The 25,760-nt window shown below is 39.0% G+C and overlaps 1 protein-coding gene across 4 annotated transcripts in view; it reads left to right on the top strand.

Annotated features, from left to right (window-relative positions):
• Positions 1-25,760, top strand: part of dnmbp (dynamin binding protein) — a 122,807-nt gene that overhangs the window by 28,062 nt on the left and 68,985 nt on the right. For 3 of the 4 annotated variants that reach the window (XM_010897567.4, XM_010897564.4, XM_010897568.4), the window contains exon 2: positions 22,562-22,716. In XM_010897567.4, the coding sequence (XP_010895869.2) occupies positions 22,572-22,716 (145 nt within the window). In that variant the 5' untranslated portion in view covers positions 22,562-22,571. Of the gene's footprint in view, positions 1-22,371; positions 22,394-22,561; positions 22,717-25,760 lie in introns of those variants that run through there. The other variant, XM_020046634.2, reaches the window with a different exon arrangement.

Below are 25,760 nucleotides of genomic sequence, written 5' to 3' on the forward strand. Positions count from 1 at the left end.
AGACTAGATTGTTAACTATATTACCTTATATTTTAGTGATGGCTTTTATTTTGAAAAAGAAAATCTGAGTTAGCACTGCTAGCATAATATCCTGCTGCTAGAAGAAGGGTAATGAAGCCTTGAATGGCCATCATTAACGATAACTGACTTTTATGTCAAGTAAAAAGACTAGAGAATCATGTAGCCAGCGAAGTTTGTGTATATCCTGAACAAATCCTAATATCCACCAGAACTGTTTTATTTTAGGCTTCTTATTACGTAGATACTAAAGGTTGTAGCTAGCGAAGCTTTTGTCTGTCCTGAACCTCAGGCATAATGCGTTTTGACCAAGCGTGCCGCACAAGCCCTGAAAAGTGAAGCCAAAACGTCTCGATCGCCCCCTGGTGAGTGGTCCCAGTATAGGTCATAAACCCCGCCCTCCCCATGTTATTCAATGGGACGCGAGACCAACTAAACAATTAAATTACCCTTCAAATATCTTTTTTCCGAAGCTGGTTTCTGTCATTTACTGTAGTTTGTATCACGCTAATGTAAATTCAAGAGTTTGTTTTTAAAATAAGTTGGTTTTTAGTTAGTTATTTAATGCTCTAAAAAGGGTGGTGTGACGTCGTGATTCACAGCTGTGATTGACAGCTATCTGAGCCGAGGAGCCACTGAAGCGCCATCAGGCTTTTTTCGCGATCTTCGGGGGACTGAGGAGATTGGAGCTTTACATTTAATCTCTAAATTTCTATAATTGATATAATTTCACACGGACATAATGGGTTGTTCTGCAGTACATTGTGCTAACCGATCTGGCATTTCCAATCGATCTTTGAATTTTTTTCAGTAAGTTAAATTTATAAGCTATTTAATTAGTAAATAAATGTAATGGGCTAGCTAACGTTAGCTAAAAGACAACAAGCATCGTTAATAGCCATGTTAATAGCTAGCAGGTGATCGTTAGCTAGAAGTTACCAATTATTTTTGTATTAGGCCTATTCTAAATTAAGGTTAAACATGATGTAAGTTAGGCTATAACATATCGTCTAGGTTTAACAAGCAAAGGTTGTACTGTACTTGGACTTGCGATTGATTACGGTATGCGCATTCTGCGAGGGAGAGTGAGGGCGGGGCACAGGGGTGGGGCCGTTGATTTCGCGGCTTTACGGCTTTACTTCCTGCTCGCTACTGCGCATAACTACTGCGCAGAACTGGTCCCAAGATCGCTATCTGCGCAGACGCAAGTCCAAGATGTCAGCGCCGTATCGGGACACTGGCGGCTTCAGTTTTCACCAATGGAAAAGAGTGAAAGGGCGTCGTCCATTTTTTTTTACAGTCTATGGTTTTGACTTACGGGAGGTGAACGTAGGAACTTATGTTCCAGAGCCCGCCTCTCTAACCACTACGCTATTTAACAAGGGGTTGTCAGTCAGTCAGTAAGAGACATTCGCTCTTCTAGGCCGGCTCCGCTTACGCGGTCCGGCAAAAATAAATAATAATAATAATAATAATAAATTAAAAAAAAGCAACACTGTACATAACACTGCACACTAGCAACACCTCCTTTGGCTGCCAATAGTCTTAATCAACTACAATTTTCCTCTGTATCATCATACCTAAAGGTTTTCGTCTATCTCATTTTAAGGACTGCTGAGATTTAAAACATTGACTTATTTAAAAGTGAATAAGGTAAATGTAAGTGGTGGAAAAAACCGTTGCCAATTCATGAAAACCATAGGGCATTATCTTTTATTAGGATACGATTTTCCGGGGGGCACCTAACCGGGGGGCATCTACCCCAGTAGCTGGAAAAAATGCCCCTTTCCTAAAAAATACATTTTCTTAAATACAAAATAATTTGTCAACTGTAGCCATTTATTTTATTTTATAATCCACTTCCGTAAGCATAGCCATCTTCAACATAAAAAAAGAAATCACTAAACCTTTTTTTGTTTGTTTCAGTAAATAGACATGGGTGTCTTGCCCCATGTTACCCTAATATACATAACACTGTACACTAGCAGCAGTTGAGAAAGAGTACTGTAAACTAGCAGCAATATTGGTGGTGGTATTGAAATTATAGATAGGCCTATGGCAAGTATGGCAATAATATACATAACAATGTAAACTATCAGCAATTTCTGAAAGAGTAGGATGGGGAGTATGAATAGTATGGTAGAAGTATTGAATAGTATAGACACTTAGTACAGCTGTGATGATGAGTCATCATTCATGACAGACGGTATAGCACTAGATAGATTTCCACAAATGATGCCACCAACAAAGTGGTCCAAATATGGCATAAAGTACAACAAAGACTGTGTACATTAAGTGGTCTGTGACATCTGCATAGTAAAGCTCTGTGAAGATACTGAAAAGCAGAATCTATTATTACAGTTTATAACAAAAAATAAGCATAACATAGCCTACTCGTATACTTATAGCCTACTAATAGTAGATACATATTGTACTAATGTATTTTACGCTTCCCCTTAATTAGTGCTCCTGTCCCCTCGTTTTCCACCTCTCCTCTCATATTCTGCTCGCAGATAATCAGAGATTAGTGGATGGTGCCTGCCCTCCATATACGCGTTGTTTGATTGTATGGAGGGATTATATTAGATTTTTTTGTAAATAAATCTTTGCTTGTTGATGTTCAAATACATGTTTTGCGTTTGAGTGGCTTCTGCTTAATATGTTGCAGGCTCATTCTTTGACCCTAACATGCTATAACAGTATAGGCTCTGCGTATGGACAAAGTTCCGCTTTAGCCAGATGTCGGCATGTCAGTTTCCTTTTTACTTAAGGCGATCACACGCGTCGCCCAAAATTTCACTTTTTAGTAGATGTCTCCAAGACCTGCCTAAAATAAGCATTAGTGATGTCCATTGAATTGTTAATGCCTGGTCCCCTGCTCCAACAAGCAAGCGGAACAAGGGATTCAAACTCTACGTATCAAGTTATCTGCACAACTATGAGGGTAAGTAGTTTACTGTGGTGTAAGCTAGTTAGCGATGGATTCTTTTTTAGTGTAGTATTAGGCAGGACAATAGACCGCATAAAAATTCACCCTAGCCTCAAAAACGGCAAAAGAACACTGGCTGAGCTGGAACGCTAGCACGTCCGCATAGCAAGTGAATTGAAACGAACCTACGTTCAGCCTCTTCTAACCTGAATTAAGCTTAAAATTCCATAGCCTCAAAAAAGCACCAAAACAGGTATCCTCTTTTATTTTACTACTGTAACCTCATTTCACAACGAAACTGTAAAATAACAACTGGCATAGGAAGTAAACATCTGGTCCTATATGATATTATTGCGCTTAAACCTGCATTACGCGGAAGTATATAAAAAAATCGCCTTTTCTGACTATTTCTAGTCTAGCGTTTGAAGTAATTGAATGGCGCAAGCCATATTTTATTAAAAAGAGGACATTCTCCTGATTAAAATAATGCCCCACTTGTACCTTGAAATTTGAATGAGTCACGTACATTATATTTCTTTTTTTTCTGTACAACAGCATCACTCATCTTGTTGTGAGTTTAGGTGTTTACTAGTGCGGATGAGTATTTGTAAGTAAACCGGAAACTGCAATGCAGACTTCTAGACAAAAGCGGAAGTTCGTTACTACGCTGGTGCACAGAGCCTATTGGGCTTGTTTTTGAAGCTGTGGTTGCTTGCTTGACTCGAGATGTTGCAACACTGGCAGGAACGTCTTGTTTGCTAGCACCATGGGTGCAGATGAGTGTTTGACTGCTCTGCGTAAAGATATAGGCTCAGATCATTTACTGAAACTTGTTTGCTTCTAAATTTTAAATCAAGTTTAAATCTAGTTTAGAATTGTTTTGCAATGCACCATAATGTAGCCTAATTTCTCAACATTATTATTTAATAGAAAACGCATTTCCGTCAACTGATCGACAAAAACAATCTAGCACATGTAGAATATTTTGATAGAATTTTGTAGAATTTTCTCATTTCCAACCATATTTCCTAATTAGATAATGTGCATTGAAATGTAGGGATATAAATATACACTCACCTAAAGGATTTTTAGGAACACCATACTAATACTGTGTTTGTGGCATTGATTCAACAAGGTGCTGAAAGCATTCTTTAGAAATGTTGGCCCATATTGATAGGATAGCATCTTGCAGTTGATGGAGATTTGTGGGATGCACATCCAGGGCACGAAGCTCCCGTTCCACCACATCCCAAAGATGCTCTATTGGGTTGAGATCTGGTGACTGTGGGTGCCATTTCAGTACAGTGAACTCATTGTCATGTTCAAGAAACCAATTTGAAATGATTCGAGCTTTGTGACATGGTGCATTATCCTGCTGGAAGTAGCCATCAGAGGATGGGTACATGGTGGTCATAAAGGGATGGACATGGTCAGAAACAATGCTCAGGTAGGCCGTGGCATTTAAACGATGCCCAATTGGCACTAAGGGGCCTAAAGTGTGCCAAGAACACATCCCCCACACCATTACACCACCACCAGCCTGCACAGTGGTAACAAGGCATGATGGATCCATGTTCTCATTCTGTTGACTCCAAATTCTGACTCTACCATCTGAATGTCTCAACAGGAATCGAGACTCATCAGACCAGGCAACATTCTTCCAGTCTTCAACTGTCCAATTTTGGTGAGCTTGTGCAAATTGTAGCCTTTTTTTCCTATTTGTAGTGGAGATGAGTGGTACCCGGTGGGGTCTTCTGCTGTTGTAGCCCATCCGCCTCAAGGTTGTGCGTGTTGTGGCTTCACAAATGCTTACCTCGGATGTAACGAGTGGTTATTTCAGTCAAAGTTGCTCTTCTATCAGCTTGAATCAGTCGGCCCATTCTCCTCTGACCTCTAGCATCAACAAGGCATTTTCGCCCACAGGACTGCCGCATACTGGATGTTTTTCCCTTTTCACACCATTCTTTGTAAACCCTAGAAATGGTAGTGCGTGAAAATCCCAGTAACTGAGCAGATTGTGAAATACTCAGACCGGCCCGTCTGGCACCAACAACCATGCCACGCTCAAAATTGCTTAAATCACCTTTCTTTCCCATTCTGACATTCAGTTTGGAGTTTAGGAGATTGTCTTGACCAGGACCACACCCCTAAATGCATTGAAACAACTGCCATGTGATTGGTTGATTAGATAATTGCATTAATGATAAATTGAACAGGTGTTCCTAATAATCCTTTAGGTGAGTGTATGTCCTATTGCATTAAACATGTATGCTGGAGTTGCTGCGGGAGAGTGCAGTTTTGAATCTCGTACCACACTTATTCACATGACCAAACATTCAGTAATGTCTTACTGAAACAGCAGAAGCTCGCTGTTTTCTTGGAAACAGATGATGTGGGCCACACAATATTTGGCTATTTAATTGTTTATTTGGCATATTTTACCACTGAAATGTACCAGCATTTGCCGGCTAACGTAAACGCTGTATATATTATACATAAAGTCAGTTATTTTAGTTGAGAAGCCTGATATTATAATGGAGGAAAGTACATGCATTCTCTCCAGAAAGGCGTCTCTTCCTTTATACATTGGTAACAGAACATCCTGAACTGTGATTTGTTGGATTACATTGTTGGAAAGAATATGTTCTAGAATAGTCAATGCCAGGAAGGATTACTTCTGTTGCGCATCCCCTTACATTGTAATGACACTTACAAACCATTAATGTTCGTGCATATTCCTGGGGTAAGGAGGACCTTCAAGTGTGAGATTTAATTTCATGAATGGATAGTAATTTCATGGCTGGAGTATTTGGAAGAGAGAACGCCTTATTGGTAAGTAATTAAACTAAATGTTGAATGGTTTATTTTCCTCCCTGTCTTGTATCGTGAACAAGGAGCTGATAGTGTTGCGTTATTGTCGAAAGATAACTTTTGTGTGGGTAAATAAACGGAAAACGAATGCCACTTGTCAGCCTTGCTGTACAATCAGTTGTTCCAACGTTTACCCCGGGACCGGAAGGTTTTGCCCACATTTTCTAACCCTATCGCCAGATTAATGCATTTCATGGAGTGGATAATGTTGACTAAATATCTCTGATGTAGTCAACATTGAAAACGTTATTTAAAGTCTGTCGCGCATTTATGGTAGCCCTTCTCTGGCGCACTGCCCAACAAGCAACACAAGTTGCTGGCGGCCCACTAACTTTTTGCGTTTCTGCAAAGCGTCCAGCGGCAGCCGCTTTTATTATTAGCGTGCGACCCAGGCCCGACGGCGGCTCGCCGCTTTTATGCAATAAATCCAGCAGGATGCCTCACGCCCAAATATTAGGTTTTATTTGTAATAATCCTTTATAATAATTTTGGTCATAGCACAAATGACAATGAACTGAATAAAATCTAAATTTATTTCAAATAGTGCAAGATGTATACAAAAAACATGCATTAAACAGCAAGCGTACAAAATAAACATGTGCAAATGAATTGAAATAAATATGTTACAAAATCAAATAGTGCAAGAAAACTTGTCCAGCAACAGATAGCAAAATTACAGTATTTGAATGTGAAAGTATTAATCAAATTTTCAATCAAATGTATTTATAAAGCCCTTTTTACAACAGCAGTTGTAACAGAGTGCTTTACAGAGACACCCGGCCTTAAACCCCAAGGAGCAAACAACAGTAGTGTTGAATTTCAGTGGCTAGGAAAAACTCCCTAAGAAGGCCGAATGTTAGGAAGAAACCTAGAGAGGACCCAGGGTCAGAGGGGTGACCTCTTCTGGCTGTGCCGGGTGAGATATTAAGAGTCCAATAGACTCTGTGCACCAACGTAGTGATGAACTTCCGCTTTTGTCTAGAAGTCGGTTTTGCAGTTTCCGGTTTACTTACTGATACTCATCCGCATTAGTAAACACCTAAACTCACAACAAGATGAGTGATGCTGTTGTACGGAGAAAAAAAAAGAAATATAATGTACGTGACTCATTTAAGTTTCATGGTACAAGTGGGGCATCATTTTAATCAGGAGAATGTCCTCTTTTTAATAAAATATGGCTTGCGCCATTCAATGACTTCAAACGCTAGACTAGAAATTGTCAGAAAAAGCAATTTTTTTTATATACTTCCACATAACGCAGGTTTAAGCCCAATTAATACCACATAGGACCAGATGTTTACTTCCTATGCCAGTTGTTATTTTACAGTTTCATTGTGAAATGAGGTTACAGTAGTAAAATAAAAGAGGAGACCTGTTTTGGTGCTTTTTTGAGGCTATGGAATTTTAAGCTTAATTCAGGTTAGAAGAGGCTGAACAAAGGTTTGTTTCAATTCACTTGCTATGAGGACGCGCTAGCGTTCCAGCTCAGCCAGCGTTCTTTTGCCGTTTTTGAGGCTAGGGTGAATTTTGCGTTCTATTGTCCTGCCTAATACTACACTAAAAAGGAACACGTCGCTAAATAGCTTGGCCGATTGCCGGTCGGCACACCACAGTAAACTACCTACCCTCGTAGTTGTGCAGATAACTCGATACGTAGAGTTTGAATCCCTTGTTCCGCTTGCTTGTTGGACCAGGGGACCAGGCATCAATGATTTGATGGACATCACTAATGCTTCTTTTAGGCAGGTCTTGGAGACATCTACTAAAAACTGACATTTTGGGCGACGCGTGTGATCGTAAACCGGAAAATGATCGGCCAACATCTGGCTAAAGCGTTTGTCCATACGCTTGTGCACAGAGCCTATTGGAATAATAAATACATTTCTCTGAGCTAAATTCAGAGTACAAATAAACATAATACAATACAAAATAAACAAGGGCTAGAATGGCAGCAATATGCATAAGATGACCTAGCAGCAATCTATAGTTATTGAATATCATAGATAATCAGTGCAATAAGCTTATGAATGGTGGCATAACACTACAACTACAGTCAGAATTAAGAACATTCACACAGAGCTATAAATATATCAAGAGGATAATGCAATAATATATATATATATATATATATATATATATATATATATATATATATATATATATATATAACACTGTACATAGCAGCAGTAAAAAAAGAATTAAAAAAATACAGTACTGCAGCTTAGCAACAATATTGGTTGTGCTGGAGATTTGTCATTCATATTCACGGCAGGTCGCGGCGGTACAAGGGACATCTCTCACCTGCACGGTCAGCTGCCCCAGCCTCATCAGTGGCCTCATCGGTTGCATGAAATGTTTCATGAAGACAACATGCTAGCGCAACTTTAGTCTTGTTTTTACCTGATTGTAGAGCCAGCTGTGCCCTCGGCTTTACATTCTTTTCAGTCAGACATTTATCAGAAGCTAAAAAGCACAATGAAATGTCAATAGCTTAATGGTGAAATAAACAAAACTGCCATATATATGTAATTTCGGAAAGGCTGTACAGTATTGCATTTTAATAAATGGCACACGTTCAGACAAATGCAGTTTCATTAAGACAAGATGCTAGCGTAACTTATAGTCTTGTTTTTACCTGATTGTAGGGCCAGCTGTGCCCTCAGCTCCACCGTCTCTTCAGTCAGCCACTTGATCTTCTCCAAATGTTCTGGAAGTAAAGACAGACAGTTAATTATTCAATCCTAAATTATCTGGTTATTTTACAATCCGAGCTCATATCGCAGCGCCTGCCAAAATGTTCATTCTTACCTTCATGTACAGAGCTAAAACTTTCCCCTACCTATGCCTTCTTGCCCTTAAAAATAAATTGAAATTGACAAATTAAATTGGAAGCAACATGCTTTAATAACAAGTTATGCATCTGGGTTAAGTGAATGAACTCACGTTTACCTATGTAGCCATCCTCTACATGGTGGCGTGGAGTACCTCTCTGGGACCTTGGAGTACTGTGCTTGCTCCATCCTAAAAATAAACATAAAAGTAAAACAGGTAAATATGGTGAAACCATGTAAACATTGCAGCAATTACGAGATCAGCATGTAATACACATACCTCCAGGTGTGTAATCCACAGGGTATTGTGGTGTAGATGTGTGTCCTTGGGGTGGTAGGGGACCACGCTGGAACGATTTTCACTCCTCTGGCCATACACACGTCCGGTCTCTCACGTGTCTAGGAAAAGTTAAGACTTTGTAAGCATTTACCCTGCAAAACATATTTTCATTCCAAGTTTCAAATTGTTATTACGTTTTCAAATTCACCTGCATGCTTGATGAGCTTATAAGGGACAGCCTCCCAGGTGTCTTCAGGTGGTGAACAAGTTCTGGCAAACTTGTCATGGCTGAAAGAGTTTCTGCTGGTGATGCTGTTTGGTGGCCAGTAGCAAAGTCCTCCTTTGAGCCACAGGCGTCAAACTGCTGCCACACAGTCATCCTCCTCTGGGAACAAAACTACAGAAAACGTAATCACCTGAAAGCGATGTTTAGAAAAGATGTTTAAAAAAACAGCAGCATAAGACACACACAGGCTAGCTGAGAACAATGTGGATACACAGACACTTCAGTAACGGGATTGCAACAAGTCCAGGTTTATCTAGTCTATCTTAATTGACTGCCAAGAGTAACGTTATCCACATCATGTGGATAACATTACACAAAGAAACACGATTTAGCCAACGTTATGTATGAGTTGATAAAAGTTACAAGGAGTAAGCACATATTATAAAATTATAACTTGTTGATACCCTAAGAAACACGATTTAGACATGTTAGCTAACGATGTTACCATACCTGTTCAACTGTTGATATGCAAAGAAGCACAAAAAATCTGAACTTGAGGATAAACAAAGAAACAAAAAATAGTAAGCAACCAAACTTGTGGACACACGAAGAAACAAGGGTTACTGTAGGTATTTCATCTCAGGCCAACGCTGTTTTTTTCAAGCTCAGTTTCTATAACTTGTTTTCCCGCCAATGATTTAGAACTTGCGTTCAGCTACCAGAAACTTGACTAAAGAATTTGAATGTTAATAGAATATTGCAAACAGTCATTGTTTAATACAAAACAGTCATTACGTTCTTACTTAGTAACCTAACAATAACGATAGTCATTTATAATAGTGCAGAACAGAACTCACCATAGCTATGTAGGTGACTCGGCGTTCAACATTTTCGGTCTGATGTCTAAAAAATCCTTGACTGGCCATTAGTTCGGGAAAATATTATGGTAAGCAATGGCGAGATGTGTTTACTTTACGTCTACACAAAGGTCCTTTACACAAGCATTAGTGCAATAGTCAAGTAGTCTATTTTATTTATAAACAACCAATGTTGACCAAAATTCTGTACACTAAGATTTAACAATATTAAAATAAATCAAATAATCAGTACAAGAATAAAAGGAGTACAATAGCATCTCTGCTGGAAGAAAATGGCAACATAAGCAGATACAGCAGACTAAAGCGCATGCCCTCTATTTGGCGGCTAGAGATGCAAATTAGCTTATGCAAATTGAGATCAGGAGAAAAGCAGCAAAAGCTGATGGCCCGCTGGCTGTACGACATTATTGCCACCGGCGGCTCGCCAGCAGCAAAACGCCGCCGGCCCGCCAGTGATTGCTCACTGGGTGAGTGCCAGTGCTGGTGTCTCATGAAATCAAGGATGAGTGCCATTCTATGGGATCTTTAACAGTTGTTTATATTACTATCGGGAGTTAATCGTACGTACACATGGCCGCTTAGTGTTCGGATATGGCCGTTGGCCCATAGTTGTGCTAGGCTTGCACTTACGGCTAGCCAAATTCTAACAACCACGCTTGCTAGCAAAACAGAGACCGCATGCTATCGGCAGAGCAGCAGTTATCTTCTATCTAATGCATTAAAAATGTCACTCGACAACCAATAACCTTATCATGCTCATAAAAACACAACGCAGTCTTAAAGTTTCATTTTCATAAAAAATATATATGGTCTCCGGTACCGTACACAGTGACATTACCTTGACTTCATGTATGGCTCATCGCAAGGTCATGTAATTCGCAAGTGACCAGTAGAGGCTGCGCAGCCACCAGCGACTATCGGGGCCAAGTTCTGCCAATAGCAATAGTTTGTAAAATGCCGTATCAGCGCCAATTTATCGTCCAAAGGATTTATCGGTCGACCTCTAATCATCACCTATATTGATAGTTATTGTATAAATGTAATTCACAAATGAAAGAAAACTATTGTTGTTGTGCCATGAAATGAAATGGCTTAGGCAGTGTAAAGTTCAATACTTGTTCCTAGCACAGAAAAGTTACTATATTTGTTTATTGATTGTTTATCGTACTCATTAGCGCAGGTGATTGTGATGTTAAAGGATACTTTTGGGTAACTGAGGTAATGTTACATCTCTGGTTAGCTAGCCTTAATGTTACTTAACTGTCAGTACTGTTGCTTGTTTGGTGACATCATGTGAATGCTCCTAACTACAACTTCTGAAATGAAATAGATTCCAGAATCAATAAACATTTTGAGGAAGGAGTAGATGTAATTTTCAGGATTAAAACATGACAATATAACTTTTTATGTGGAAAAAATATCAGTTATAAGTTATTATTCAGAATATGATATTAAAAGAGTGTGTTTTTATGCCATGCATGTTTTTTTTTGCCGGACCATGTGCCTAGAAGAACAAATATTTCTTACTGATTGTCACCGACTGACTGAGTGAGTGAGTGAGTGACTGACTACCCCTTGTTAAATAGCGTAGGGTTTAGAGACACAGTCATTCAATCAGGCTTAATTATCAAACATATTTTTTCTGGGGAGGTAAGGTATCCAGAGTCTTTGGTTCTCTTCTTCAGAGATGCAAATTTAGTGGGGGGTTGGCACTAACCAACTTATGGTACTTCAACTGGGCTGCCAATTTTCAGAAATTGACATTCTGATTGCATGCTCCAGATACCCCATGGTGCCACCTTGAAGCACTGTCCTGCATTTCTACATCTCTTCCTGCTTTGCTCTGCTGTTCTCTGCCAGCACCCCCCTTTTCCTATACTGGCAATCCTGTGGTACCTTCCACACTCAGTTTTGGTGTCAATTCAGATTTTTCTCTGCATCAGCTTTAGGCCCTGTTTATAAGAACCTTGTCTTCCCCCTGTCCCTAATAGACACTGGTATTACGACATTCTGAGACCTTTATTACAATGGACTCTCTCCTGGTTTTCCCACTCTGGTCTCTAAATACTGTCACCCTTCTCACTTTTTTTGCTTCCTGCAAGTCAGGCATTGTCTCCTCACAGTTTTCTGGCTTTGCCCGCTGAAATGCCAAATCAAGCTCCCCTGCCAAACCCACTGGCAGATTCTTTGATAGTATATAGTCTTTACTACCTCGATATATGTGATTTCTTGGTTATTCTGTCATTGGACAGGCACTCCTCTAACAAAGCTACATCTGCCTGGGAGTGGGAGATGGGCATGGAATTCAAACAAGAGAGGTCATCCCACCTCTCCTGTTTGAATTTCATGCCCAAACTTTCCTTTTCAGCTTTTTTGGAAAGAAAAGAAAAAGGTGCAGGGGTCTCTTAATTGTCCCACATACACAACAGCATGGTTATTAAAAGTTACGGCTTCAATGTCGGTGCATATAAACAAACTTAACATGGGTGAAAATATACCTCAAGGGCTGAGAAATGTTGCCTAACCAGCTATGGCAATGGCACAAACATTTGCTCAAAATGCCATTGCATTAAATGAGCAGTTAAATGCATAGTTCGACACATGCTGCTCCTTTAAATGTGTAATAAGTGTAAAATAGAAAACATTTTAGAACTTTAACTAAATTTTTATTCAGTTTAATAGCACAGTATGTAGGCTATGATCTCTATTTTTAAGTGAGATTATCTATGCTGTTTACACCCATGTTTGAATATCTCAAATCTTAACTGGAATTGCAAAGTTTGTTAAAGATTCAATATTTCATCCAAATCTTGCAGCCCTACCCTCCTACTCTTTCTCAGTGGCTGTGTGAGGTATTTTTAGGTCTTGAGAAAATTAAGTATTCCCTCAGGGGCTCCAGTGCATGTATTCTTTTTTTTTTGCCCATGGTGTCCTTTTATTTAATATTTTAATACGTTGCAGAGGCTCCCTCCTGATGTTGGGCTTACATTTTTTTAGTTTTTTATCTATGTAACTTCAGTGTATTGGGTTTGTGTTTGTGTGTATTATAAAAAATATATACATCTCTGATTTTTAGAACTTTATGCAGATATTATTTTAAATATTTCCAAGTTCCAAATCTTTGACTTGCACAACAGACCAGACATCACGCAACATCAAACTGATCTTTTTTCTTTGTCGGAACACAAGCGGGGTAGCTAGAACTTCCTAGTAATTACTAAGAGAATACTATGATGTGTCAATGAAAGGGAAATAATATAATTGAATAAAATACTAAGGTGTCTGATAACTGGTGCTAGATGAGATTTCTCAAATAGAACTTCAGTTCTAAAATGTGAAAACTTAAGTAATTTCAGGAAAATAAGAATAGCCACAGGAAATATTTTTAATTTACCTTTAAGCTGATTATATATGAGTTAAATGACAGGTATTTAGTTAACACAACACATTTTTAGCTGTATTTTTTTGGTGCTACGGTGATTCATGGCCAAGGCAAGCCTCTTTAAAAAAAAATTGTAGCAAAAGCTTTCTTACTGCCACTTGACCTGTCAAACCTGCAGGTTGAAGTCATCTCTTTAGATTAAACTGAGACTTGCTTTCTTCGACCAGTGTTAGGCTGTTGTTATCAATTTTCAAAGCTTAATTTACTTGCTGCAGAACAACTGTAAGTTGATAACCCATTACTTATACCTTGAACACCTTTTTTAATAACTCTGAAATGTACAATATTTTTTGGTTTTTGGTAACATATTACCTCTGTACCATTTCAGGTTCCTCACTAGACTTTCACTTCTTAAATTTCAATAAAAACTGGAAAATGGGGGTGTTCTAAAAAATTGACCGGTAGTGTACTGCCACTGCACTCAAAACTAGGCATGTGACAAGCTGACACTTTACCTTAAATTTTATACAAGCATTTTCTTATCGGTATTTGGTGAAAATCTTAAAATTCTATGTGAATTGGCACGTTTAGCTTGTTGTCCAATCACAACTTGATCTAAGTGGCACTAAAATAATGTTAGGCTCTTTAGGACCTATCCTACCATGCTACTCAGTTGGATTGAAAATTAACTAAATGGAAAAGGTGTACAACACCAACCATGTACTCTTGCTATTTAGCTATGAATTTGAATAGATTTTGAGATTAGAAATTGCACTGCTAAAAGTGATGTATAGCTTGCAACAGCTAGCATCAGCCAACGATAGCAAACTAAGCTATCGTTAGTTAACTTAGATCGCCTAAGTTAGCAAACCTAAGCTTCTCTACTGTCAACCCTTGAAACACTTGCTTTGGAATTAATATGGAAACCAAAACTACTTTGAAAGCATCAACTAAAAGTATTGAGATATATATTTTGTTAATAAAATCTTTTGAAATGCAAAAACAAATTGATTGAAAATGAATACAAATTATTATTTGAGAGGGAATATTTTTTCTTGGTAATGCAATTGTGTTAAAACCACTGTCTTTGTTTGCAGTTTATTTTTTTTTCTTTGGTTACGTTACCCTGGGTTTTGCTCTCAATTAGTTTTTTATGGTTGCAAGTTTTGACACAAATTTCTCAGCCACATTTGCAAAACAGAAAAATAGATGAAGCCAGCTGCATTATATAACCCTATTTCCAAAAAAGTTGGGACGCTGCATGAAATGTAAATTAAAACAGAATGCAATGATATGCAAATGTCATTTAAAAAAAGTTGGAACAAGGGCATATTTACCACTGTGTTGCATCACCTCTTTTAACAATACTCTGTAAGCGTTTGGGAACTGAGGATACCAATTGCTGCAGAATGTGGTTTGGCATTGTCTAGGTGAATTAAGCGAGGCCTTCCAGTGTCTGAAATTTACTGGCTTCGGACTGTAAATACCATTATCATCTTTCGTGAAGAAGCTTGCTTATTTGATGTGACATAAAAGCATATAAATAAAAGAATCAAGTTAATATATTTGTGGTAACAAATAGTGGTGTAATACAGAACTTGCACTAGTTGGGTGACTGACTGGTGCAGTCGCAGGGTGGGACTCGAGCAGGTTTTCGGTAGTTGTTCATTCCCTTAAATAACAACACTGCCTTATCGGCTTTCGTCGGGAACGCACAACATGAACAGAAGTACGTGTCCCTTGCCATTATTGTTTGACCCATGGAACGTATTCTTTCCACAAAAACAAAAATTATCACATTTGATTTGCCTTGTACAATACAATTTTTGGTTCCTGCTCTAGAATGCACTATGAACTATGATTGGTCAAAACAGACGAGCCATTGAATATTATTGGTCAAAAAGACGAAACCGGTACTGTACCATGCCGAGGAGGGAGAAGAACGTCCACAGATGCATTTTAATAAGATGATGTAATCTGGATGCTAGTATATGTTTCTCCAAAACCTGTATATATTGCTTTGCATTAATGGTGCCTTCACAGATGTGCAAGTCACCCATGCCATGTGCACTAATGTACCCCCATACCATTAGCATTCTGGCTTTTCCACTGTGCACTGACTAGAAGCCGGATTTCTGGAAGATGCAGTGTTCTCTCGTTAGTCCAGAAGATGCAGCGTCCATGATTCCCAAAAATGTTTCACATTTTTATTCATCAGGCCACAGGACCGTTTTACACTTCGCCTCAGTTCATCTAAAATGCACTCAGTCCTAGAGAAGGCGACGGCGGTTCTGTATCTTGTTTATATATGGTTTATTTTTTGCATGGTTGAGTTTTAACTTGCATTTGTGGATACAGCGACATACTGTATTTATAGACCTGAGCCCATGCAGTGACTTTCACTACAGAATTGTCTGTTTTTATTGCCCTGAGGGCCCGAAGATCACAGCCTCCAATATTGTTTTTTGGCATTGTCCCTAGCATACAGTGATTTCTCTGGATTCTCTGATTCTGAACATATATTCTGTATATTCTGTATTTTATAATTTTTAGACTATTCTATATAGAACCCATAGATGAACTGATGCTCTGGCTGGATGGTGATGCTGCGGAGGAGAATGTCCATGCTAATAGGGCCGATTTGTATGCTAATGATGAGAAATGGCGTTTGGCTCTGGTGGTTCTAGTGTTGAAGGGGCACTGTTTAGGATCGTGCCTCTTAACAATAACTATTAGTACAGTAAAAATTTTGCTATACAGTATATTGCCGATATGCTATTATGAGCAAGCGCTATACCCATCCACTCCGTGTTGCGTCGTGCCCAAGAACACCTCCAGCCATGTGCTCGAAGGTTTGCATACCCTTGGAGAATTAGTAATAAATGTGCCATTTGTAAAGAAAACATGAGTGAGCAGCCAAAACACATCTTTAGTTTTTTATGGGATTCACATTCAACTGTATGTCATCACAGAATGGCACAGTCATAAAACAAAACATGGCAACAACTATCAATGACAGCGTGCAGTCTTTTGTAATAGTTGTCTATGAGGCCCTGAATGCTTGCAGGTGGTATAGCTGCCCATTCGTCTTGGCAAAATGCCTTCAGGTCATACAAAGTCTTTGGTTGTCTTGCATGAACCGCACGTTTGAGATCTCCCCAGAGTGGCTCGATGATATTAAGGTCACTGTGATGGCCACACCAGAACCTTCACCTTTTTCTACTGTAACCACTGGAGGGTGAACTTGGCCTTGTGCTTAGGGTCATTGCCATGCTGGAAATTGTCGCGCAGCTTTTGTCATTGTCGCGCAGCTTTTTGTCATTTTGTCATTGTCGTGCTTAGGGTGATTGTCGCGCAGATTTTGTGCAGATTAATTCAAATTGTCTGCCAGTATTTTCTGATAACATGCTGCATTCATCTTGACATAAATTTTCACAAGATTCCCTGTGTCTTTATAGCTCACAGACCCCCAAAACATGTGAGCCACCACCATGATTCACAGTGGGGGTGGTATTCTGTTCACTATAGGCCTTGTTGACCCCTCTCCAAACATAGCGCTTATGGTTGTGACCATATTGCAAGTTGTTTTCTAGCTTTTTTTTTTTGTGGAATTGGTGCAGTAAAGGCTTCTTTCTGGAAACTTGACCATGCAGCTCATTTTTCTTCAAGTATCATCGTATTGTGCTTCTTGAATCAGCCACAACTTTTTCCAGAGCAGCCTGTATTTCTCCTCAGGTTACCTGTGGGTTTTTCTTTGTATCCTGAACAATTTTCTGGCAGTTTTGGCTGAAATATTTCTTGTTCTACCTGACCTTGGCTTGGTATCAAGAGATTCCTGAATTTTCCACTTCTTAATAAGTGATTGAACCGTACTGACTGGCATTTACAAGGCTTTGTATGTCTTTTTATAGCCTTTTCCATCTTTATAAAGTTCCATTACCTTGTTATACCTTTTGACTGTTCTTTTCTGCTCCCTGTGGCTCAGTATCTAGCCTGCTCAGTGCATCCACATGAGACATGAGAGTGCATCCACACAACAGACTCATTGACTATTTATACACAGACACTAATTGCAATTTTAAAAGCCACAGGTGTGGGAAATTCACCTTGAATTGCCATTTTCACCTGTGTGTGTCACCTTGTGTGTCTGTAACAAGTCTAAACATTCAAGGGTATGTAAACTTTTGATCTGGGCCATTTGGGGGATTTCTGTTATCATTATGATTTAAAAAGGAGCCAAACAACTGTGTTAATAAATGGCTTCATATGATTACTATCCCTAAAGAAAATACTTTTCTTGCATGATCAGTCATATTTTCAAAATGAATGCCAAAGTTTCACAATTTCTGCCAGGGTATGTGTTCAAAGTGATATGATTAATTATAATGTAGGGTAGTCAAAATAACTTCAATAAAGTGATTTGAAAGATTACATTTGGAAGGGCAGCCCAAATACTCTCTTTTAATAGACTAAATTATATATTCAGTTTAAAGAGATGAAATAAAGGGAGACATTGTAGTTCTACTAGCTGATTCAGGTGTATTTTTGTTCCATTGTTACAATATTGCGTGTGCTTGCCAGCTGATCTGCTGACTGGCCATGTCATATATTAAACGGGGTCCATGTCATGCCAACAATGAAGCCTCATCTCTCTTCCTATCAGACCCAGCAGTAGCCAAACACACACACACATCCACACACCCACCCAACAAACCAAGTGGTAGAACCCTCTAGATTAGGCAGTGTGCAGTTGTTGCCTTTTTATTTCCAAAAGGTTGTTTACTGACTGGTCTTTGTGCTGCAAGCCATTGCAGTGGATTCAGAGTGCTGCATCCACTAAAATGTATTCATTTAAAATGTGCCAAACAGGTGGGCTATTGGATTATTCTGGACATTAACAGAAGCCATTTGTCCTTTTCTTTTCAATAACATTCTTTCAGGAGTGTTAACAAGCTCGGTCTGAGCAGTTTTCAAATGAGCTCATGTAGCATGGCTTGTCATTTGCTGCCAATGTGAGGTGGACAGTAGGGATGGGACGATAGATGATGTCAGTGCTAATGGCGATGGAAAATTACTCACAATTATGAAATCTTTGAGATATTCCATAATCGGGATAATTGTAAATTGTGATAATCCTTATGAGTGACTAGAAGAAGCTCTGCCGGTCTCTGATGTTTCCCTGACTGCTTGGTTGTTTTTTATCACATAGTGCTATGCCTCTGCAATGTTTTGTCAATGAAGCTGAATGGCTCTGCTAGGGAGCACCCATATAAATGTAGAGATTTACATTTTATTGTATTATTGTAACAAAACCTAATAAAATTATATTTTATTTTAATGGGTTTTTAAATGCACATGGACAAGATGTTTTTTTTAATGGAAGAATATGAGGAGCCAAGATTAAAGTAAACTGGGTGAGAGAATAGAATAATATTGTCGATTACAATACAAATTCCAATTCCATTCCTAAATATCGTCATGAGTTGGATTTTTACTGTATGGATTTTGCTAAAGAACTTTCCATTGACAGAATGCAATCTTAAATTATGAAAAGGCCCATTATTCCCATAAGCCTATTATCTCGGAGGAAGCGCGATAATAAACGACTAAGAACAACTTGAATGTGCTTCACTGTCCGCCAATACATTTTCCTCATGGTCGAGGTCTTCGTCGGGTCACGAAATGTAAATCCCAGCCGAACTCTATCCTTGACATTTTTATCTTATACCCAAAATATCTGTTTCCGATTTGTTGTGAAATCAATACCCAATCCGACTGGTGTCCAAAGTCGGCCATATCTGATCCAAAATATGCCAGGGATGAGGGATAATCAGATCTTAATTTTTGTCGGATGGAACTGTGTCCGAAAGACAAAAAGGCTGCATTAAGTCTGCTAAATTGTTTAAACCTGTCTGGCAGTGGCCATTGATGTTGCACCTGCCTTTTTTATTATAGCTTGGCCAGTTTCAGATTTCTCACTATCTACAGTATTTTCATGAAGTCATCCCTATTTTTAAAATGTGGAGCCAAGAAGTCTGTATTATCTCTCTCACCCGCCCGCTAATTTGTGCGCTTTCATTTATTTGTTGAATAGGATATTGCTTGGGCACAAATTAAGTCTAACTGTCCTTTATACAGTACATGTGTAGGGATATACATGCGTGTGCGGGGTGTCTGAAGGCCAGTCATAAAATGAACGTCCAACAAGAGTTACGGTGCTTCTATTTTGTCACTGCCGCACCCGGAGTCAACAGTTTTTTAGGCTGTTCATTGCGGTGGAGAATGATATATTGAAAAAAGTAAAGTAGTCCAATTTCTTTACAACAGTACTAGTCTAACCACTTTGTCTCCAATTCCTGCCATTACTGCGGAAAATATCCAATTGAACCAATGTTGAAGTCAAGCAGCTATGAGAGATGCATGTAGAAACAACCTGTTAACAAACTGCAAATTGTAGAAAAAAGTGACAAGAGAAGACAAATAATGATATGCAGAATATATGGTGATCACAACATGAAGGGGAGCTGTTATAATGAATTATGACATTATTATGGATAATCGACACATCAAATAGGCCTATCATTAGCTAATAGGAACCAAAGTGTTCCTGACTACTTGTTTTAGTTAACTGGTGGAGCATGTATCTCACTAAATGACACTAAACATCCTTTGCAATGTACTGTCAATTAAGCTTTAGAGATTAACATGTTCTAGTATTAATGCAGTAAATACCTTCTTTATTATTATTTTATCTTAATGGCTTTTTAAATGCACAAGAACAAGATTTATGTAATGGAAAAATATCAAATCAGCCAAGCTAGAAACCAGAATTGTTATTGTTGTTGTTATTAATCGTTATTATTCAGGATAAAATCGTAAATTGGGATAAATTTGGCCTGGTAAATCATGGCATGAAATTATCATATCACCCCACCACTAGTGGACAGATTTCTTTACTGAAAGCCACTGTGTAACATTCAAAAATATTTAAGTCTTTCACTAGTGTCTCTTAAAAGACAAGTGTGTCTTGCCTACAGTCAAGCATGGTGGTGGGAGTGTCATGGTCTGGGGCTGCATGAGTGCTGCTGGCACAGGGGAGCTACAGTTCATTGAGGGAACCATGAATGCAAACATGTACTGTGACATACCCGAAGTAGAGAATGATCCCTTCATAGGCTGGGCCGCAGGGCAGTATTCCAACATGATAACGAGCCCAAAAACACCTCTAAGACGACCACTGCCTTGCAAAAGTAGCTGAGGGTAAAGGTGATGGACTGGCCAAGCAGACATAAACCTTATTGAGCATCTGTGGGGCTTCCTCAAACGGAAGGTAGAGGAGCGCAAGTTCTTTAACATCCACCAGCTCCGTGATGCCGTCATGGAAGAGTGGAAGAGGACTCCAGTAGCATCCTGTGAAGCTCTGGTGGACTCCATGCCCAAGAGGGTTAAGGCAGTGCTGGAAAATGATTGTGGCCACACAAAATATTGTCACTTTGGGCCCAATTTGGAAATTTCTACTTAGGGATGTACTCCCTTTTGTAGCCAGCGGTTTAGACATTAATGGCTGTGTGTTGTGTTATTTTGAGGGGACAGCAAATATACACTGTTATACTGTACAAGCTGTACACTCAGTACTTTACATTGTAGCAAAGTGTCATTTCTTCAGTTTTGTCACATGAACAGATATGATCAAATAAAAATGTGAGGGGTGTACTCACTTTTGTGAGATACTGTACATGTTTTTTCTATATAGCAAAGAAGAATATGCATTTATGTTGTTAATTGTTTACTCACCTTTTGTCTGTGAATCCTGTCTAACATCACACTCATCAGGAAAGCTACTGTTTGCCGGCTTTCATCTGAGCACCACTCTAACCACAATGTAAATAGCAATGGGCTATACCTTAAAATGCTTAGGTGTGATACAGTTTTGGGACAAATGTCTTCACACCAAGCAGCTCTCCAGATATAGTATGAGGGGTTTCAATAACGTGCGGTGAAATCTTGTCATGGGTAGGCTGTGACCTATCAATGTGGCATATATGTTCATATATTCATTCAGTTAATGTAGCAACCCAAGTTCATATCAGGCATCATTACATCGCTGCCTGGCGCCTGCATACAGCAAAGTCAGTCATATGTGAGGCTAATACACAATCAAATCTAATAATCAAATTAATGGACACATCTATCTTATGACTTATACAACAAACAAATGTTTTGTGCGGTAAGAAAGGGAGCCGGCGCGGTGTCAGCGAACCGACAAGCAGCCTAGTCACTCCTTCAAAATGCGCAAATGCGCACAGACAGCCACACACACACACTATTGGTCTGGCGACGGCGCACCAGGGTTTAAAAAAGAGATCTACAAAACAGCATTTTAACCTACGAAATGCACCATAATCGCAGATAGACATACAGTACAAATGTGGCAGAAGTGACGGCGCACTAAATTGTTGCACTATTTGCCTGTGCAGTCTTTCCTTTCTGGGATGCTCTTTTTATACCCAATCATATTACTGACATATTGCCTAATTAGTTAACCTAACTAATTGTGAGATGTCCCACTGTTTTTTATTTTTTTTGTATTACATACATTTCTTGTCTTTTGTTGCCCCTGTCCCTGAAACGTGTAACTGGAATCAAATTAAAATTGGGCATTTATTTTTCAAGAAACATTTACATTTCTCTTTTTGAACATTTAATGTGTTGTCTTTGTACTACTTTCCATTGAATATAGGGTTTAAATATTTTGCACATCATTGCATTCTGTGTGTATTTCCATTTTATGCAGTGTCCCAACTTTTTGGGGAACGGTGTTGTACAATCTTCTTTGTTCTCTTCTGTTACGTTAGTAGTCTAACTGTACTACAACTGTACTTGAAGGATCAGGACTATAACAAATAGGGGAATAGACCATTTGGTATGCTCTGCATATCGCGCACAGTGTCCCATGTGCGCTGGCAGACCAGGAAGGGGTGGGTCAATTTTAAATAAATAGAACATTGTTTTTTAAAATCTTTTTTTCGTTGTCATTGACAATGGCTGTCTAACGATGGAGATGTCGTAATGTGTACTAATATTTAAGTTGGTTATAACGTCATCATTCTCTCCTAATCACTATTCATCATTCTCTGCATGTTCAGGCAATGAGTGATGGAGCCAGGTTCGGTGGTTCGTGCTGTGTTTGAGTTCCTGCCCAGTGTCTCTGAAGAGCTTCCTCTCTTTACTGGGGATGTTATCGAGGTGCTCAATGTCGTGGATGAGTTCTGGTTGTTTGGCAACAAGGACGGAGTCACAGGTAGGGGCCACAACTTCTGGTCACTAAATATTATCTCTGTCCAAACTAAGTAATCATTTGATTGATCCTTCCTTTTGTCCCTGCTTTAAAGTGCCTTGCAAAAGTAGTCATACCCAGATCAAGTCACTCATATTACTGAATTAAAAATGGTACTTTGAAATGTTTGATATATATTTTTTAAAGGGTATGCACAGCAAAATCTCTACTTTTACTCAATTTAATAAACTTTTGGACTAAGGCAGATGCAATTATCATCACCAAAGTATGAAAAATCGATGTAACCGCTATGTTTGTAGAATCCTTCTCAGACAATCCAGTCACTTGACTCTGAATCACTCTGTTTTGATATTGGTCTGAAGACCTGACATCATGTCATCCTTTCATTTTAATTGATTCAATGATATGCATTGTGGGGGGAACAAGTATTTGATACACTGACGATTTTGCAGGTTTTCCTACTTACAAAGCATGTAGAGGTCTGTAATTTTTATCATAGGTACACTTCAACTGTGAGAGACGAAATCTAAAACAAAAATCACATTGTATGATTTTTTTATAATAAATTAGCATTTTATTGCATGACATAAGTATTTGATCACCTACCAACCAGTAAGAATTCCGACTCTCACAGACCTTTTAGTTTTTCTTTAAGAAGCCCTCCTGTTCTCCTCTCATTACCTGTATTAACTGCACCTGTTTGAACTCGTTACCTGTATAAAAGACACCTGTCCACATACACAATCAAACAGACTCCAACCTCTCCTCAGTGGCCAAGACCAGAGAGCTGTGTAAGGACATCAGGGATAAAATTGTAGACCTGCACAAGGCTGGGATGGGCTACAGGACAATAGGCAACAGCTTGGTGAGAAGGCAACAACTGTTGGCGCAATTATTTGAAAATGGAAGAAGTTCAAGATGACGGTCAATCTCCCTCGGTCTGGGGCTCCATGCAAGATCTCACCTCGTGGGGCATCAATGATCATGAGGAAGGTGAGGGATCAGCCCAGAACTACACGGCAGGACCTGGTCAATGACCTGAAGAGAGCTGGGACCACAGTCCCAAAGAAAACCATTAGTAACACACTATGGCATCATGGATTAAGATCCTGCAGCACACGCAAGGTCCCCCTGCTCAAGCCAGCGCATGTCCAGGCCCGTCTGAAGTTTGCCAATGACCATCTGGATTAGGAGGAATGGGAGAAGTTAATGTGGTCTGATGAGACAAAAATATAGCTTTTTGGTCTAAACTCCACTCGCCGTGTTTGGAGGAAGAAGAAGGTTGAGTACAACCCCAAGAACACCATCCCAACCGTGAAGCATTGAGGTGGAAGCATCATTCTTTGGGGATGCTTTTCTGCACACAGCCAGGGCAACTAAGGAGTGGCTCTGTAAGAAGCATCTCAAGGTCCTGGAGTGGCCTAGCCAGTCTCCAGACCTGAACCCAATATAAATCTTTGTGATACCATGTGATTTTCTGATCTTTGTTTTAGATTCCGTCACTAACAGTGGAAGAGTACCTATAATACAAATTACAGACTTCTACATGCTTTGTAAGTGGGAAAACCTGCAAAATTGGCAGTGTATCAAATACTTGTTCTCCCCACTGTAGTTGATACCCATATATCGCTCTCCGGTGCCAATAGCCTGGGAAGTGTCATAAAAACGTTTGGTGGCTTGTTACAATTATACCATGTGAGGTATGGGTATGGGAAATGGCAGTTTGAAACCACAAGTTGTGTAAGGTTAGCTAGAAAGCAGTTATGTAGGTAGCTCCTAAAGGCTAAACCTGAGAACCTTTACCAGTCCTGCCCCACTAACCTAGGACACGTATACAAAAAAGCGCTAGCACGGTTAAAGCTATGCCACGGGCCAGATAGGCTATAAAAATGAGAATAATTTTTTTTTACTAATTGTAATCATTTTAGTTGCTAAGGCCATGTAAAGTCATAAATACATTGTTTCTACTATTCCACTTGTAGAAAGACCTCTATATTTACTATTATCATTAGTATAATACCTTTATTTCAACAAGAAACACAGACTAAGACCGAAGTCTCATTTACATCTGAACACTGAGTATACAGATTTACACTAGGGCTGTCACGATATCAGATTTTCACTACATGCTTATTGTGTCAAAAAGAATTCATGATAACGATATTATCGCAACATCTATACAAAATTTTAAATAAATTCATTCTTCTTCAACTTTGTTTATTAATTATTTTATCTTGTTTTTGGGAAATGAATTACACTCAAAATACGAGTGTAGGGATGTGGAGTCTGTAACTGTACCAATAAAATGCAACCAGATGAACTGATGAACAAAAAACCCACATGGCCTAACATCGAGGTTAGTTTTTGGAAAAAAACAACAAATTCTCACCAAGGGAATATGCTACTAAATTGCTGCATCGTTGCATTAATTCTAACCAGTTGATTTGTCTATAGGTGACATGATTAAGTGATGGAAAAACTGAGAGGAGTTTTTGGAAAAATACAACATAATATTTGCCTTGTGAATACAGTATTATCATATGTGTATTATTAACATGGTGCCCCTACAACCTTTTTTAAATATCTCGTTTATTTTGAATGCTGTTATATTGCGACACCCCTGGTTTACACATAGTTTGGCTACAGTGATTAAGAAATGACACAAAACGGGCAAAACAAACCAGTCACAGATAATACAAAAAAATACTGCAGCAGATTTACATTTATACAGGTTATTCCCCTGATAGCACGAGACCTTCCATTACCCGATGTGATGGTAATTCCATGTATCGACACTCGGAGTAAGGGACACAGAAACAAAGTTCTCTTTGTACATTATTTTATTAATTATTATGCACAGAGACTATTATGAGAGACGCGTCAACCGCTTACACAAACATAATCGTCTGAGGAGCCTCTAACTAATGTAGCTCATTCAACCGTATATATCACATAGGAAAAAGGGGTGTGGTAAGATGCTGCCATCTGTTTCATGTCAATCAAACACCTTTCCCTTTGTTCTATCACACACGTCAAATGCTATCTTC

Source organism: Esox lucius, chromosome 5 (genome assembly GCF_011004845.1).
Source record: "Esox lucius isolate fEsoLuc1 chromosome 5, fEsoLuc1.pri, whole genome shotgun sequence".
Classification (NCBI taxonomy): domain Eukaryota; kingdom Metazoa; phylum Chordata; class Actinopteri; order Esociformes; family Esocidae; genus Esox; species Esox lucius.